A 14,691-nucleotide genomic window follows, 5' to 3' on the forward strand; every position below is an offset into this window, starting at 1 on the left:
GGTACTGGGGATTGAACTCAGGGGCACTTAACCACTGAGCCACATCCCCAGCCCTTTTTTATATTTTATTTTGAGACAGAGTCTTGCTGAGTGGCTTAGCACCTCGCTAAGTTGCTGAAGCTGGCTTTGAACTTTCGATCCTCCTGCCTCAGCCTCCAGAGCCGCTGGGATTACAGGCATGTGCCACTATGCCCAGCCTGATCAAAGGTTTATAAAGCCTTATCACTTCACCTCGTAATGTCAGAGAAGAAGAACTAAGATGCCTGTCCCTGGCCTCAGCTTGGGAGTGCTTTATTCTCCCATGGTAGACACAGGGGAATTAGATTGAACAGAATCATTACCAAAGATTAGGGCTGAGCTTCCATGCTGTTTGCTCAACAGCAGAATTTTGTTCCTTAGCTTTTCTTTTTTGTCACATGATCCCACTATTTTTACTTCACAACCTCCCCAGCACTGCTTCCTGGGGTCCTACTCACTTAAACTATTATTGCTGGACCTTCTCCTCAGGAGATTTTTGCCTGTAGTAAAATTCACACTTGCTACACTCTACACAACCCAGAAGCAGAGAAGTTGCTGGTTTGGAACTCAGTTAATCCACAAGAGAAAAAAAAATAGAGGACGCCATGAATGAAATAAGAGTCCTCTTATTATGCCAAGGGTCTAGCTTGCTGAGGTTGGTGGCCATGCCTTCCAAAGGCTCCTGTGACTGAGAATTCTCTCTTTTGTATTTAATGTGGCTAATTCAGCATAGTGAGGGTAAAACAGCCAGCCCTGCTTCCTGGAATTAGGAATAGCAGGTGTGGGGCTCTGAACAACACCCAGCTCCCAGTCACCCCTCCTCAGTTCCCAGCTCCACCCCTACCCATCCCTCGAACTCTCAACTGGAACAAATGTACCATTATACAGACATTCCAACATTCTGGAACCTGCAGACAAATGCTGGACACTCACTGGGGGCTGCAAAGGGGCACAGCTGTTTCTCTCATGCCTAAAGATGACTGGAAAACAGGCCATGTGAAATGCAAGTGTGATTCTGGGAGGAGGAACCATGCTTTAACCCCTAAACAGCCAGCTGCTGGAACTTCACTAGATGAGTTGATCAATTGTCCCTGTGGAAGATAACCCAAGACCAATAAGTGGGGATGAGGGAAGAAGTTTCGAGTACCTGGAGAAGATATGGCAGTAGAGACACTGCACAGTAGGCCCTAGCCAGACGCCGGGGTAGCAGGTCTAAGGGGAGCCCAGCAAATCCAGCTTCTTCTGTTAAGCTACTCGTAGGCAAAGGCAAACGGCAATATTAATGCTTAGACTATAAAGCACATGCCTTGCTGCCCTCTTTCCTGAGAGCCGGATGTCCACTTGAGCATTTACTAACCCTGTTCCAGCCTGGACATCAGCATGTTCAACATATTCACCCAGCCTATTAATATACTCTGGGTTTTTCCTTTGGTAGCTGGGCAACCTGTATTCTTAAGACCTATATGTTATTTATTGGATACTGACAAGAATCATATGAGGTAGTAATATTATTATCCCCATTTTACAGATGCAGAAACTGAGGCTTAGAGAGGGTAAGTAACGTATCTAAAGTCATATAGTAACCAAGTGGCAGTGCTGGGATTCAAACACCAGAGTTCATTCTCTTGCCAGAATATCATACTATTTTCATGAATTGCAACAATGAACAAGTCCCTGAAGGGGACTCAGGACCAGATGGGCTCTTCTGAGATGGCTCCTGCTGTTGATTCATTCCCAAAATGGGGATGGGGGTGGAGGAATGGAGGAGGAAGCACAGGGTATATCCCATTAGGGTAGCCTGTGGGCAACAGCCAAGCATCACAGGCACACTGGCACTGTTGTTTCTTCTCCAGGGACTCCAACTGAATCAATGTGCTCATGTTCCAGTTCTGCTTTAGTTCATTTTATAAAACATAAAGGGTAATTTCCATTTCTAGTTTGATTACTAAGGGTTCTTCTCCCCACCCCACCCCTCTTTCTTTCTCTCGCAGTTAATTTTATTTAGCTTAGGGTTCCATTTAAAAATTAAACATTTGAATTCAGTTTGGAGTATAGCAAAGTTATGTGGTTTGTTCTAGTTTCTGGTTCATGATCAGTTGGGCCTATCATAATGATAACTGTCATTTATAGAACACTTAGTATCTGTCAGGCTCTGTACTATACTGTTTGTATGCATTATTTAATGCTAAGAACTAAGTGCTATTATTATCCTTATTTTGCAGATAAGGAAATTGAGGCCCAGAGAAGTGAGAACAGCACATCCAAGAGTACAGAGCTGGAAAGTGATATAGTCAGGTTACGATGTAAGAAAGGCTGAATTTCAGATATTGTTAGGGATATAGATAAGGAGATAAAGTAGGTGCTAATCTTATCCTCATTTTACCTGTGGAGAAAATGGGTACAGAGAGGTTCTATAATTTGCCCAAGCTCACAGACAGCAAGTGTCAGTGATTAAATACTGTTTCCTTCTCCTCCCTTCCCCACCCTATGTTAGTTTTTTTTAATTTTGAAAAGCAAAGCCACTTAAACTTTGCTAAAGATGAATAAGATTTGAAATAATTAGTATAAAACCTCACTTTGCCCTGATTAGAGGCAAGTCCAATGGAAATTAATCAAAAGTTTGAAATGCTGTGAAAGGAAATGCAGTTTTCATCACTTGCAAATACATATAATCACTGGAACCAAGCTGCTAGGACACTTCAGGGCATCTGCTTTAATGAATAGTGAAGAATGATTTGTACTTAGGACATCAGCTGTTGCCCAGAGGACTCTCAAGCAATTTGCCCTCTGCAGTTCTTTAAACTCCACTCCCTGTAATCTTGTTTATGGTCATCATGTGCCCAGCAAGCCCTTCCATCTGGAGACACTATGAAGGTAAACTGCAGTCGGACTCCTGGCAAAATCCTCACCAGTTCCAGATTGGTAAAATCTGAATAAGCAACCGACGTGATTCTGCAATCTGCATTTGGGGTAAAATTGGGAGTTCATAACCCACTTCAATCTAATGTATGAAATATGATATGTCAAGAGCTTTGTAATGTTGTGAACAACCAATAAAAAAAAGAAAAAAAATCTGAATAAGCAAGGACATACAGAATCTGGGGAATTAAAAAAAAAAGCCATCTCATGTTTGGGTTGGTTCTGGATCATGAGTTCAAAGTGGGGAGGCAAGGCTTGTTGGTGAGCACTGACCACTGTCATTTTTAATTGCTCTGCAGGCCTGGGTTTAGTCATTTACTTCTTCTTCTATGCCTCCCTGGCTGCTGTGATCACCCTCTGCATGTATACACTATTTTTGACCATCACTCCTTACATGCCAACCTTCACTGAGCGGATGAAGCCTCCTGGTGAGTGTGCCCAAATGCCCTATGTTGTCAGGACTCGCTGGACAGAAATCCGCTTGCACAGCATGTTCAGCCTCAATTAACTTTGGTTCTTCCCGGTAATGACTTAGAGATTCAATTATTAAGAGTAAAAGTAAAATGGTACTTGGCAAATTATGGTCCTTTTCATTTTGATTGCCTGGGGGGAAATGGTTTCATGGGAATCAATACAAAAAAATTATCCAAGAATGGGTTAATATATCCAAGACCTGTTTTCATTGCCAGGAGTTATGATCAGACCCTTCGCCCATAGCCTTAACTTCAACTTCAACGTTTCTGAACCTGACACTTGGCAGCATTATGTGATTAGCTTAAATGGCTTTCTTCAGGGTAAGTAAACTCCTCTGAATAACAGAAAACTCTCTTGAAAGATGATGAGTGGGAATTCATAATTCGAAATTCACCTAACCCAGAAATTCCAGGCTTACTAACCAACCCCAGTCTATCATGGTCTTTCCTTACTTTACATTCCCCCTCAGCACCCTTCATACTATTGAAACTGCTCTAGTGTATGATATATGTTGCTTTGAGAGCACACAGGTCAATTCCGCAGCTAGACAATAAGCTCTTTGAGGTAGAAAATATGCTTTATGTTCATGAACACTAAACAGAACCTAGTTAAGTCCTAAGCATATCCAGGTGGTTAGTAGTGATTACTTATAAAAGGTGACTCAGAGTTGGGCATGGTGGCACATGCCTGTAATCTCAGCAACTCATGAGGCTGAGGCGGGATGACCACAAGTTTGAGGTCAGCCTCAGCAATTTAGTGAGACCCTGTCTCAAAATTTTAAAAAATGTTAAAATGACTGGGGTGTAGCTCAGTGGTACAGTGCTTGCCTAGCATGTACCACTGAGCCCTGGGTTTCGTCCCAAGCACTGAAAAAAAAAATCGGGAGGGAGATAGTGAGGAGTAAAGGAAAATGTTCTTTAGAGCTGGAGAATTCCTGCCTCCTATGCTTTCTCATGGTAAGAGAATTTGTTTATTGGAGATGGGCTGTCTAGAAGGGAGAAAACAAGTGTCTTTAGCAGCATTCCAAAAAGGAGTCAGAGGAATAATCTCTGGGTGGCATCACTCCAGTATTTTGATCTCAAATATTTGAAGATGCCTATTTCTATGTTATCAGACACAATTTCAGGGACAAAATAATGGCTTTGTGGGAGTTCCAACACATGGTAAAAGTTGAGGTTGTAGCAGCTTGGTTAAAGTTAAATCCAGAGAACCCAGGTTCTGTATTTACCCAACTGTCCGAGGAGCCCAGTGGAGTTTGTGTTGCTGCTCCCAATCTTCATAGAAAAAAAGTGCGTCAAACTGGTTTGGTTGATCTGGTCTGGCTAAAGTGGGGGATGAGGGTGACTAGAAGAATGTACACTGAATTAGGAGGATAACAATTTTATGTACCATGAAGTATTATTTGAAATAAATGAATTTTGTCATTCAACTTTAACCCGCATAATAGAGTCCACTGTCCTTGTTTTACAAATGAGTGCATTGAGACTCAGAAAGGGGAAGTAACTCGATCAAAATCTCCTAGAAGTAGAGCCAGTGATTGAACCAACATGTTTTGATGCCCTTGAAACTCAAAAGGTTTTTCCAGGGATCTGAAGCATGGGCATTGCTTGGGACTCTTAGAAAAGGCCTGGTCCCACCACAGAGTTACTGAATCAGAATCTGCATTTTAACAGAATCTGCAGGTGATCTATATGTTTTTCACAACTCTACGCTGTTACCATCTGACCAGGAGTTGAAAACTTAGCTTTGTAGCAATAATGCTCAGGTGTTATTTTGGGTAAAACTGAGCTTCAGGTTCTTTACCTATAGAATGAAGGGGGCTGGGTTCTTTCTGAGTCTATATAGTTCCATTCTTAGCCACAAAAATGTTTTGGGCATCATAGCTAGCACAATATCTTCTTTTCTTTCAAAATGCTTGTGATTGCAAATATGTATATGTATTGCAAATATGTATATCGCCAGAATCTCTGCTGAGGAAACCCATTTACTAGCTGACAAGAAGCTAGTAAATGGAAAAATACCAATTGTGACCTGATGATGGAGGCAGGGAATGTTAGGATAAGTATTGGGGGTTTTGTTCCTAAGAGTAGATAATATGTCCTGCTAAAAAGGAACACATCTCTGAAATAGACATCCCAGAGTATCAGTTTCATTCTCATGAGGACTGAGATTTTGCAATAAGGGTCATGCCCATGTCACATTATTTTTAATGGAACTACCTCAAGAGAAACAATGAGCACATGATTGCAGTTTCTATTTAGAAAGTTATTATTTGAGCATAGCTCCTGTTCCTAAAAAAAAAAAAAAAGAGCAAAACAAAGACTTGAATTTAATGTAGCATTGTCAGAGAAAAATAAAGGCATAGCCATAATTGGAATAGATTTAAAATTCCCAGTTGTCTCTTAGTAATATCAAACCCAAGTCACAACCTGTCTAGATATGGATCCAGCATTTCATTTTGAGTTTTGCCTCTGGTGGCTCATAACTGCACAATCTCCTTTGAAAAACTGTGCTACTTTGAACATGAATACATGGGGGCTTCGTCTAACAGGATTAACTGGGTTCCATCAGTTAGAACCAAATTGGAAATAATGCAGTGATTTGCAAAGCCTATTTTCCTAGTATCTGGTAGTTGAAAGAGTGAACACATAGCTCTCTTCCCTTATGTGTATTTCTTGGACACCTATTACCTTCCATCCAATGCAAAGGGACACTAACCTAGGTGTCTCGGGTCTCAGGAGACAAGATCTCACTCCTTCACCTTCTCAGTGGAGACCCTATGGTTGTCACTGGTTTCTATCTTCAACCTAAGCTCTTATTTTGCAGTGCTACCTTCCCACTGTTAAAAAAGAGAAGCTGATTTATTTTCTCCTCCTCCTTCTCCTCCTCCTTCTCTTCCTCTTCTTTCATGTTCCTTCTGTTCCACAACACATAATTCTCACTCTCTTATATCAGGTACCTCTCATTGACCTCGAAAGGAGACATTTCCTAAGCTGAACTTAAGGAAATTTAACCTAGGAACTTAGCCTCCTTGTATGTGCCATGCCTTTTCACAACTCAGTCCGTCTTCCAAAATCTACCAACTATATACCCATTCTTCTCCCAGAAGTAGAGAAGCTAGCCCTTCAAGTTTACAATGTATGGAAAGAAATAGAGAAAAGTTATCATGTGGCCAACATGTGACCCTGAGATAGATATCCAGAAATTCCAAGCAAATGAGAAACAAAGGGAGCAGGCAATCAAGTGGGCTGAGGTGGCTAGCCAGGAAGCCACACATCCCACCTGCCCAGGGATATTGCTGATGAAGGCCTTTGGGCAGCTCATGGCAGGTCAGAAGAATTACAGTAGACTTGGGTTTTCAGAGGGGGATAAGCAAGGTAGAGAAAAGAAATTAGGGAGAGAGGACTAAAAGCATGGCCTTTCCTTGTAGCACTTGTCTAACACCACCCTTTGCCACCCACATGTGCTTTAGGTTATAATGACAGTCTTCAAGAGGAAATGAATGTAGATTGTCCTCCAGGGCAGTACTTCATTCAAGATGGCGATGAGGATGAGGACAAGAAGGCCTGCCAATTTAAGCGCTCCTTCCTAAAGAACTGCTCTGGTCTGGAGGACCCTACTTTTGGATATTCTACTGGACAGCCTTGCATCCTCCTAAAGATGAACCGGGTATATTAACCCCTGATATCTGTTGTTGATAAGTGAATGAGCTGTGTAGAAGGGCTCTGAACACTATTTGTTTTGGGCTCTAGTCTTTACTTAAGCACTGCAAGTCTGGCCATTCTTATCAACAGCATCAGAAATGCAACCAAACAGTCGAAGCTATTAGTTCCTTTCTCTCCCTGAACAGTTCCTATTGCCACATCTCAAACCCACTCTTAAACCTTCCCCATTGATGGCATCTGTCAAGAATAGATTCCTGAGATGTTTGGAACAGAGGATTGAAATGGGGGTGTGGTAGGGATGGTTCTTGTATCATTGAAAAAAAATGCATTTTCCCGTTCTCTTGTCATACCCTAGATGTGGCAGAACCTTACCCAGCACACTCCTTTTGGAACCAGAAAGTTCTTTACATCTTTATGGTTATCTGCAATTTTCCCTCAGGCACAAATACGACATGGAGTCAGCTGGGCTGATCCACTCTGAAGATGTTTAGCCTTTTCCACTATTCATGACATATCTGACGGGGCAAAGTAGATGTAGTTTATGCCAGAGGAAAGATGACTCAATGGGGGTTTAGAAAAGCCTCATTTTTTTACTGTTAAATCTGTTTTTTAAAAACTACTATTTTCTGTTGTTGTTTGTTTTTGTTTATCTGGTTTTGCTAGATTGTAGGCTTTCGTCCTGAGCTTGGAGATCCCGTGAAAGTTTCCTGCAAGGTTCAGGTAAAGTGTCCTTTTGAGTAAGCATTGTTAGCACATCTATTTCATCCAAAAAAGTAGTTGAGCCCTTCCATACACTTACACAGGGATAATGCATGTTAGGGAAAGTGTTCATATTTTTCATAACTATACCTCTATTAGTGCCTTCAGGTCTTCCTTTTTCTGGAAAGCATTCAAAGCATGTGTGTGCAGTGCATATGTGTCTGTAAGAGAGAGTCGGTGTGTCATGATTTATACCTGTGAAAGCCAAAGACCGAACCTCAGCTAGGAGCCACAGCAAGGAACAATAATGTGCCAAGTCATTAATTGGAATTCTGTTTACACTTTTGCTTTTAGCTCTAATTACTTGTTTCTTTGAACTAAACAGCTTTCATTAGAGTCATTAGTCCCTGATTTTAAAACTGAATTTCACATTTTGCAGCAATGACCAGTGGCACTGGGTGTTGCAATAACAAATGACTACAAGGGAAGTATAAACAGAACTTCATTAATATGCTAATTAACTGGACCATTAACTCCTATCTCATCTGCACCAATTAGCTCCTTTGTAAGAAAAAGCCCTAGATCTTGGATTTGCTTCTTAAACTGGTAGTAGCTCCCTCCTGTAAAGTGACATCAACTGCTCTCCCAGCCTTGGACAGTTGTCTGGCAAATGTGAGTGGCCAGGTAATCCCATTCTCAGTACTAGAAGTAAAACTCAAAACTCCACTCTTCATGGTGGCAGGTGAGAAAACAGCAAAAGACAATATTTATCCAGCCAGTATCCCACATTTGGCAAGCATGTATTGATTGCCAAATGCAGTATTTCACTAGGTGTTGGGTACTGAAATCCAGACAATGAAGTATCACAGGTACAATGAAAAGTACAGTGGGGACATTTAAGAGAGGAAGGTCAGTTCCAGGTGGGAGGTGGTATTGCTGAAGATGAGCTTCAAAAGGTCAGGCAGTATTTGCCTGGTGAACAAAGTAGGAAGGACATTCATTCCGTTCAAATGTATGCACGTGTGTGTAAATAGTTACACATGTGAGGTGTTACTACCAACTAGTGGAATTGATTCCACAGGCGATTCATGAAAAATAAATTTTACTGCTTTTAGAAGAATATATAAGTAAATCATAAAGACCAATGCAGACTTAAATTAGCATTATTTTTTTCTGTGCTGAAGATGGAGCCCAGGGCCTTGAGCACACTAGGCAAGTGCTTTCCACTGAGATAAACTCCAGCCCTTAAACCAGCTTATTAATTGAACCAAGTTCCTAAATGGAAGTTGTTCATTTGTTTTTAGCTTACATCAAACCTTGCTAAGAACTATATTTCTAAAAAAAGAAATATTAAGAGTCTCTATACAGGGCTGGGGATGTGGCTCAAGTGGTAGCGCGCCCGCCTGGCATGCGTGCGGCCCGGGTTCAATCCCCAGCACCACATACCAACAAAGATGTTGTGTCCGCCGAGAACTAAAAAATAAATATTAAAAATTCAAAAAAAAAGAGTCTCTATACATTCTATAACAATCAATACTGGTCAAATCCACATCCACTTGTGGAAATCAAGCAGGATGAAGTAATGACTAGAATAAATTATGAAGACCTCAGTTTATACCAAGGATAATTATAGTATGCTGGAAGAAGTAATCATTTGACCCTAGTGAGTAATTCACTAGTAGTGATGCGCTATTTGTTCATATTATCCCCCAGACCTCTGCTATTTAGGGTAAGCCTAATGTATAGGCAGATGGGCAGCCCCCTACCTGACATGTTATGATAAGAGTAGCCCTGTTTAATTATTTCCATTACCTACTTCTCTCTCACTTCCATCCTCCTGACTCTACCTCCTATAATTAAGCACTACAGAGAATGTGATCAGAAACATAAGGTTAGATAAGCCAAATGAAGGCTGTGTGCCTATGCATTGGGTTTCTGTGTTCTCTGATCTGACTCCAAGAACCAAGAATCATAGAACCAAACTTGCAATGTACAAGTTGTGGAGTAAGATTTAATAAATGTGCTCCAATTTATAACTTCCTCAGCTCCAAAGTCAAGACTGGTTGCCAAGCCCAGTGTGACTCTTTAGAGAAGGGATAGAGTGGTAGACTTTCTTTCCAGAGCAGCATCAGGTACTAAGAGCCTTTGAAACCTTTTTGTTTGAGTCCTCTAAAAGCCAGAACAGAGCCACATGGAGTGCCTTCAGCCTCCTCATCCCAGGCCTTCTGTTCAATATTCTTTGAACTTGAAAAGCCAAGGGAAGCCATTCTCTGGAAATGGTCCTCTGTGGATAGGTCAGGAGAGACCTCTGCCCCATTCTTTTGCAATCTTTCTGGGACACTTGATTATGGGTCACACAGTAATTTCACTTGGGACATAAATCCCTTTAGCCCAGACTCCAATCCACTTTATAATCTAGCATCCCATGTATACCTGCTTTTGCTTACAGAGAGGTGATGAAAATGACATCAGATCCATCAATTACTACCCAGAGTCGGCTTCTTTTGACCTTCGCTACTACCCTTACTACGGCAAACTGACTCACGTAAGTAAGCTGTATCCCTTTCCTTCTTTGCGGTCAAAAAGGGCTCAGATACAAAGGAAGAGCTGTCTGGGATTTATTAGAATTAGGGAGCAACAGGTAGTAACAGACTGGTGAATAGCTGAGGTCCATAACCAGGAGCTCCCTCTACAAGTTCATATCACAAATATACGACATTCCATATCTGAAAAAAAACTCATATATTGTGTAGTGTAACCACTTCAGATTTCAGATGGGAAAATTGGGGTTCAGAGAGAGGAAGTGACTTGCCTAAGGTTCCACAGCTAATTAGTGACAGAGCCAGGAGCAGATAAATTAAGACACCATTGTGCTTAATCATGCCCAAATAACCACACTTCTTTGTTTCTCCCATTTGAAGCCTTGGGGCAGAGATGGCTTCATCTCCAGCACAGGGACTTGATGGATATTAGTTATGGTCTGATTCATGGTCTGATACCCAGAAAATCAAATCTTTCGAGTCAAGAATTGGTTTTCCCCAGAGGACAATCAGACACCTGACAGTGACTTATGAGAGAAATGTGTAATTTCCCCACACTTTCCTAAGGCAGGGAAAGCATGTCAGTTGTAGCCATTTGTGACTTGGCATCATGAGATTTACTCAGTACCCATCCTGTACTAAATATCTGATCATTCCCTTTCTACTAACTCCCCCCACTTAAAATTAATTGTTCTTTCCCTTACAGGTTAACTACACCTCCCCACTGGTAGCAATGCACTTTACAGACGTGGTGAAGAACCAAGAGGTGCCTGTGCAGTGCCAACTGAAGGGCAAAGGCATCATAAATGATGTCATTAATGATCGTTTTGTGGGTAGGGTAATCTTTACCCTGAACATAGAAACCTAAGAACTCCAGGGGGCCACTCCCACCAGTTCTATTCCTGTTTTATTTCATGTTATTCCTGGTAGCACCTGAATTCTTATTCTTCAGTTAGGACACAGCCAGATGGATGCCTAAGATATCAGGTCATCTTTCCTTGCCTTTGATATATGTATGAAGTGATATTGTGGGAGCTGTTTGATTTTTTAAAGGTAGTCTCTCCTGATGACAAATAGAGCATATTAATTTGCTTTCCCTCCATCTAATACAAAACTCATTCTTGCTGTTAGAAACCTCACTGTAGTGTAAACATAGTATCTGATAAATTCCTAGTAGCCATGTTCAGGAGAATGTCTACAATGCTTATAAATTCATCATGTTTCCCAAAATTCAGTTGGTTTTAAAGGTGAGATCCCCCCCACCAGGCTGATAATCTAATTTGCTCTCTTTTTTATATGCCTGGCAAAGTTTTACCTTGGGAATCACCACTTAGACCAACCCAAATTACACCTAGGGCCACTATATCTATAGAACTCCGTATCCAGGGGTGCTTGAGAAACTGACTCTCGCAGGCAACTAAATACTGATTCAAAACTAGGTTATCTTCAACTGGGATAGAAAGCAGTAATAACTGGATATTGTTCTGGGATGGAGAAGACCTTTTGTGGGACTTTTTTTGGGAGGTGGGACCCACTGCAATTGGGGAGAACACTTAACATATGGATGCAATTGGTGGTTGATTCCATGCTCTATGGTATAATTGTCCAAAGGCATACATTCCTGAAAATATGTTTGGCTGAGCTCCAGGCAGAGGATAAAACATGGAATATCTCCATCAACTAATTCTTCTTGGGCTATTTGCTTGACAGTAGTAAGATATTCTTTGAGACCATCAAGGATGGGTTTGTTGATTCCCAACTACAGCCCTGGGAATTGAAATCAGCTCTGGGAATTGACATACATGGCAAGACAGAAAGATCCTGTCAGGCCACCCTGAAGCCAAGGCTCATTAGCCAGTTTTAGGTTTACTTTTAAAATGACATGAGGCAGATGTTCATCCATGTTGTGGATGAGCCAATTCCCTTGTCTTATCTTTGGCCATGTGACCATTCCATTGCTGCTTAACACCTCCACCAGGGGGAGAGCTGGGACAAAGAGAGAAGGCAGGGGAAAAATATCATTAGTGTCTCAGGGTCCAAAGCAAGCTTAAATGCCACTTAGAAGCATCCAGCATGTGAATCTCCTCTACAATGTTTACTTTCTCCCAAAACAGGGAACTGGCAGTCTGGTAGTGAAGACAAGCAAGTAGAAAATGAATTATGAGACAGTGTAACAAGAGTTATAAAATGAGTATGTGGAAATGTTATGGGGAACATGAGGAAAAAGAACTATCTCCAGGTGAGAAGTAGAAGGAAGTTTCACATGCAAAGCCACAATCATCAAAAGACCATCTCATGTTTTGGTCACTGTAAATTGGACTATAAAGAGATCAGAAGGAAATGGCAGGGAGTGGCAGGAGATTGAGCTAGAGAGGTGTTCAGAGACTTTGAATATTATTCAGTAGGTGTAAAATAGTCTTTAAAGCATTTTTATCAGGAAAGCTCCATGATCACATTTGCAATTTAGGAAGAGCACTTGGGTAATCACAACATAAAGAGTAGATTGGAGCAGGACCCATTCAGGAAATGGGGAGAAGGAACAAAAAATGACCCCAAGTTTCTGAGCTTGGCTAAAACCAGTGAGATGGTGATGTTGTTGATCAAGACTGGGTATAAGAGAGAAGCAGGTTTAGAGAGGAAGTTGTTGAGATCAGTTTTGGACATTTTAGGTTTGTGGTTTCTCTTGGTCAGACATTGATGTGGAGATACAAACACATGTAAAGTTGGAGAGAAGGAAAGCTGAGAACAAAAACAACATTTGGTTAAGTGAACTCACTTAAGAAATCCTAAGCTATTTAATCTTAGGAATTTGAGCCAGTTATGTAAACACACTACACCAATTTCATCCCTAACATAGTGATTTCTCTTGGCTTTGCGGCAGAAAGGACTGCTATTGCTCTTCAGAATCTCCTTCCCAGACACTTTCCAAGTTTTATTAACAGAGTAGAGGAGGACTGACCGCTATTAACAAGTGATAGAAGACATACACAACAACAGATATATAGAGGAAAAAAAAAAAACCCAAAACCAGGAAACTATCTCCTCTCAACCCATTTCTATAACAAATTCAATGTTCAAAGTTTACCTTTAAAAATAAGAATAAAAGGTAAAACACAACAACTTAACACCATTTAAAAAGTATCTCAATGGAACTCAAGATTCAGTAATAAAAGAAAATAGAACATTAAATCTGGAAAGAATATTAGAGAGCATTTAGAGTAAACAACTTGCATTGCATCTGACTCCAGGTCCAGTGCTCTTTCTACTCTGAGCTGCTGCTTACCAGGAAGTACCATCTTTTTAAAAATCAATGAATGATATCCTAAGCATTTTGAAACATATGTCAAATTTGAGTTAAAATAGTTGACATTTCATGGGAATTCAACTTCTGGTGCTATATTTATACATAATACATTATCCTGTTAAATATGTTGACTATTAGACAAGGAATTATGAATCTTTTGTCATATAGTATTTCTCATTCAATGAATTCAATCATGTCCACAATTTAAAAGTAATTGAGTACTAAGATAGTTTGTCAGCTAGGACATGAAAAATTGCTTTTTTATACAGAACTGGATTAATGAATATATTCATTAATGTTAGATTCTAACTGTTCAATAAACTTCTAGTTAATTAATTTAAATAGACTCCCATATTGCACTGTATCAGAATTTGATTTGTATACCATCTCTTGCAAGGTACTTGGTTTTACTTGATCGTCAATGAGAAATACTATTTTCAAATGCCTTCATGTTTTTGTCCATGCTGAACTTTGGTTATGATTTTTCACTCTCCACCCCTCAGAAATCATTATCCTAAAGTAATCTTTCTTAGGCATCTATTTGCTGGGATCTTCATGTAGAAAACATTTATATTGTCTTGGGGAATTGTTGACAACAATAAATTGACTTAAAAAAATGTATGATTTCCTCTTTCTACACTGGATCACTGATTTTCCCACAGGAATATTGGGCAGTTGTGTGGATGGAAAACTTGACAATTGACAACCTATTAGTTGAAGACTGTTTGGTTCCCTCATCCCAACTTCCCACCCACAGAAGGGTAAAACTGAAAGTTGTTTCATTTCTGGGCATTTTTCCTTTTGCGGTCTCTGTGCTACAGTTTCTCGGAAGATTGCTTCATCAGAGCAGGCTTCCTTTCCTCATCAAGGTTGAGTCCAGACACCAATTGTTCTGTTTGTTTGTGTAGTAGATGAACACTAAGAAGAACTGTGAGGTGGAGGAATGGAACCAAAGTGAAACTGCAAGTGTTTCATTAAAGCCTGGCTAAGAGACTTCAGGGCAAATCCAGCCACAAACTGTCTCCCAGAGCCAATCTCTAGTGGCAACTGCAATTAAAAACAAATATTTCTA

The 14,691-nt window shown here is 40.6% G+C and overlaps 1 protein-coding gene across 2 annotated transcripts; it reads left to right on the top strand.

The window, feature by feature from the left end:
• The first annotated feature begins 6 nt into the window (after positions 1 to 6).
• Positions 7 to 14,227, top strand: ATP1B4 (ATPase Na+/K+ transporting family member beta 4). Of its 2 annotated transcripts, none has more exons than XM_081276611.1 (7): positions 7 to 2,892; positions 3,237 to 3,365; positions 3,627 to 3,731; positions 6,884 to 7,080; positions 7,740 to 7,796; positions 10,225 to 10,320; positions 11,022 to 14,227. In XM_081276611.1, exons 1-7 carry the CDS (start codon positions 2,844 to 2,846, stop codon positions 11,181 to 11,183), a joined length of 795 nt encoding a protein of 264 aa, XP_081132737.1. In that variant the 5' UTR covers positions 7 to 2,843; the 3' UTR covers positions 11,184 to 14,227. The 2 variants fall into 2 exon arrangements, with proteins under 2 accessions (XP_081132737.1, XP_081132738.1); XM_081276612.1 differs by having other exon boundaries at positions 7 to 1,571.
• The last annotated feature ends 464 nt before the right edge of the window (positions 14,228 to 14,691 follow it).

The sequence above is a fragment of the Spermophilus citellus genome (genome assembly GCF_964194105.1).
Source record: "Spermophilus citellus genome assembly, chromosome: X".
Taxonomy (NCBI): Eukaryota; Metazoa; Chordata; class Mammalia; order Rodentia; family Sciuridae; genus Spermophilus; species Spermophilus citellus.

Coding starts and splice junctions, on each gene's coding strand:
- ATP1B4 (XM_081276611.1), top strand. CDS start 2,844: ATGGTCATCATGTGCCCAGCAAGCCCTTCCATCTGGAGACACTATGAA. Junction 2,893..3,236: donor CATCTGGAGACACTATGAAG/GTAAACTGCAGT, acceptor ATTGCTCTGCAG/GCCTGGGTTTAGTCATTTAC. Junction 3,366..3,626: donor TGAGCGGATGAAGCCTCCTG/GTGAGTGTGCCC, acceptor TTTCATTGCCAG/GAGTTATGATCAGACCCTTC.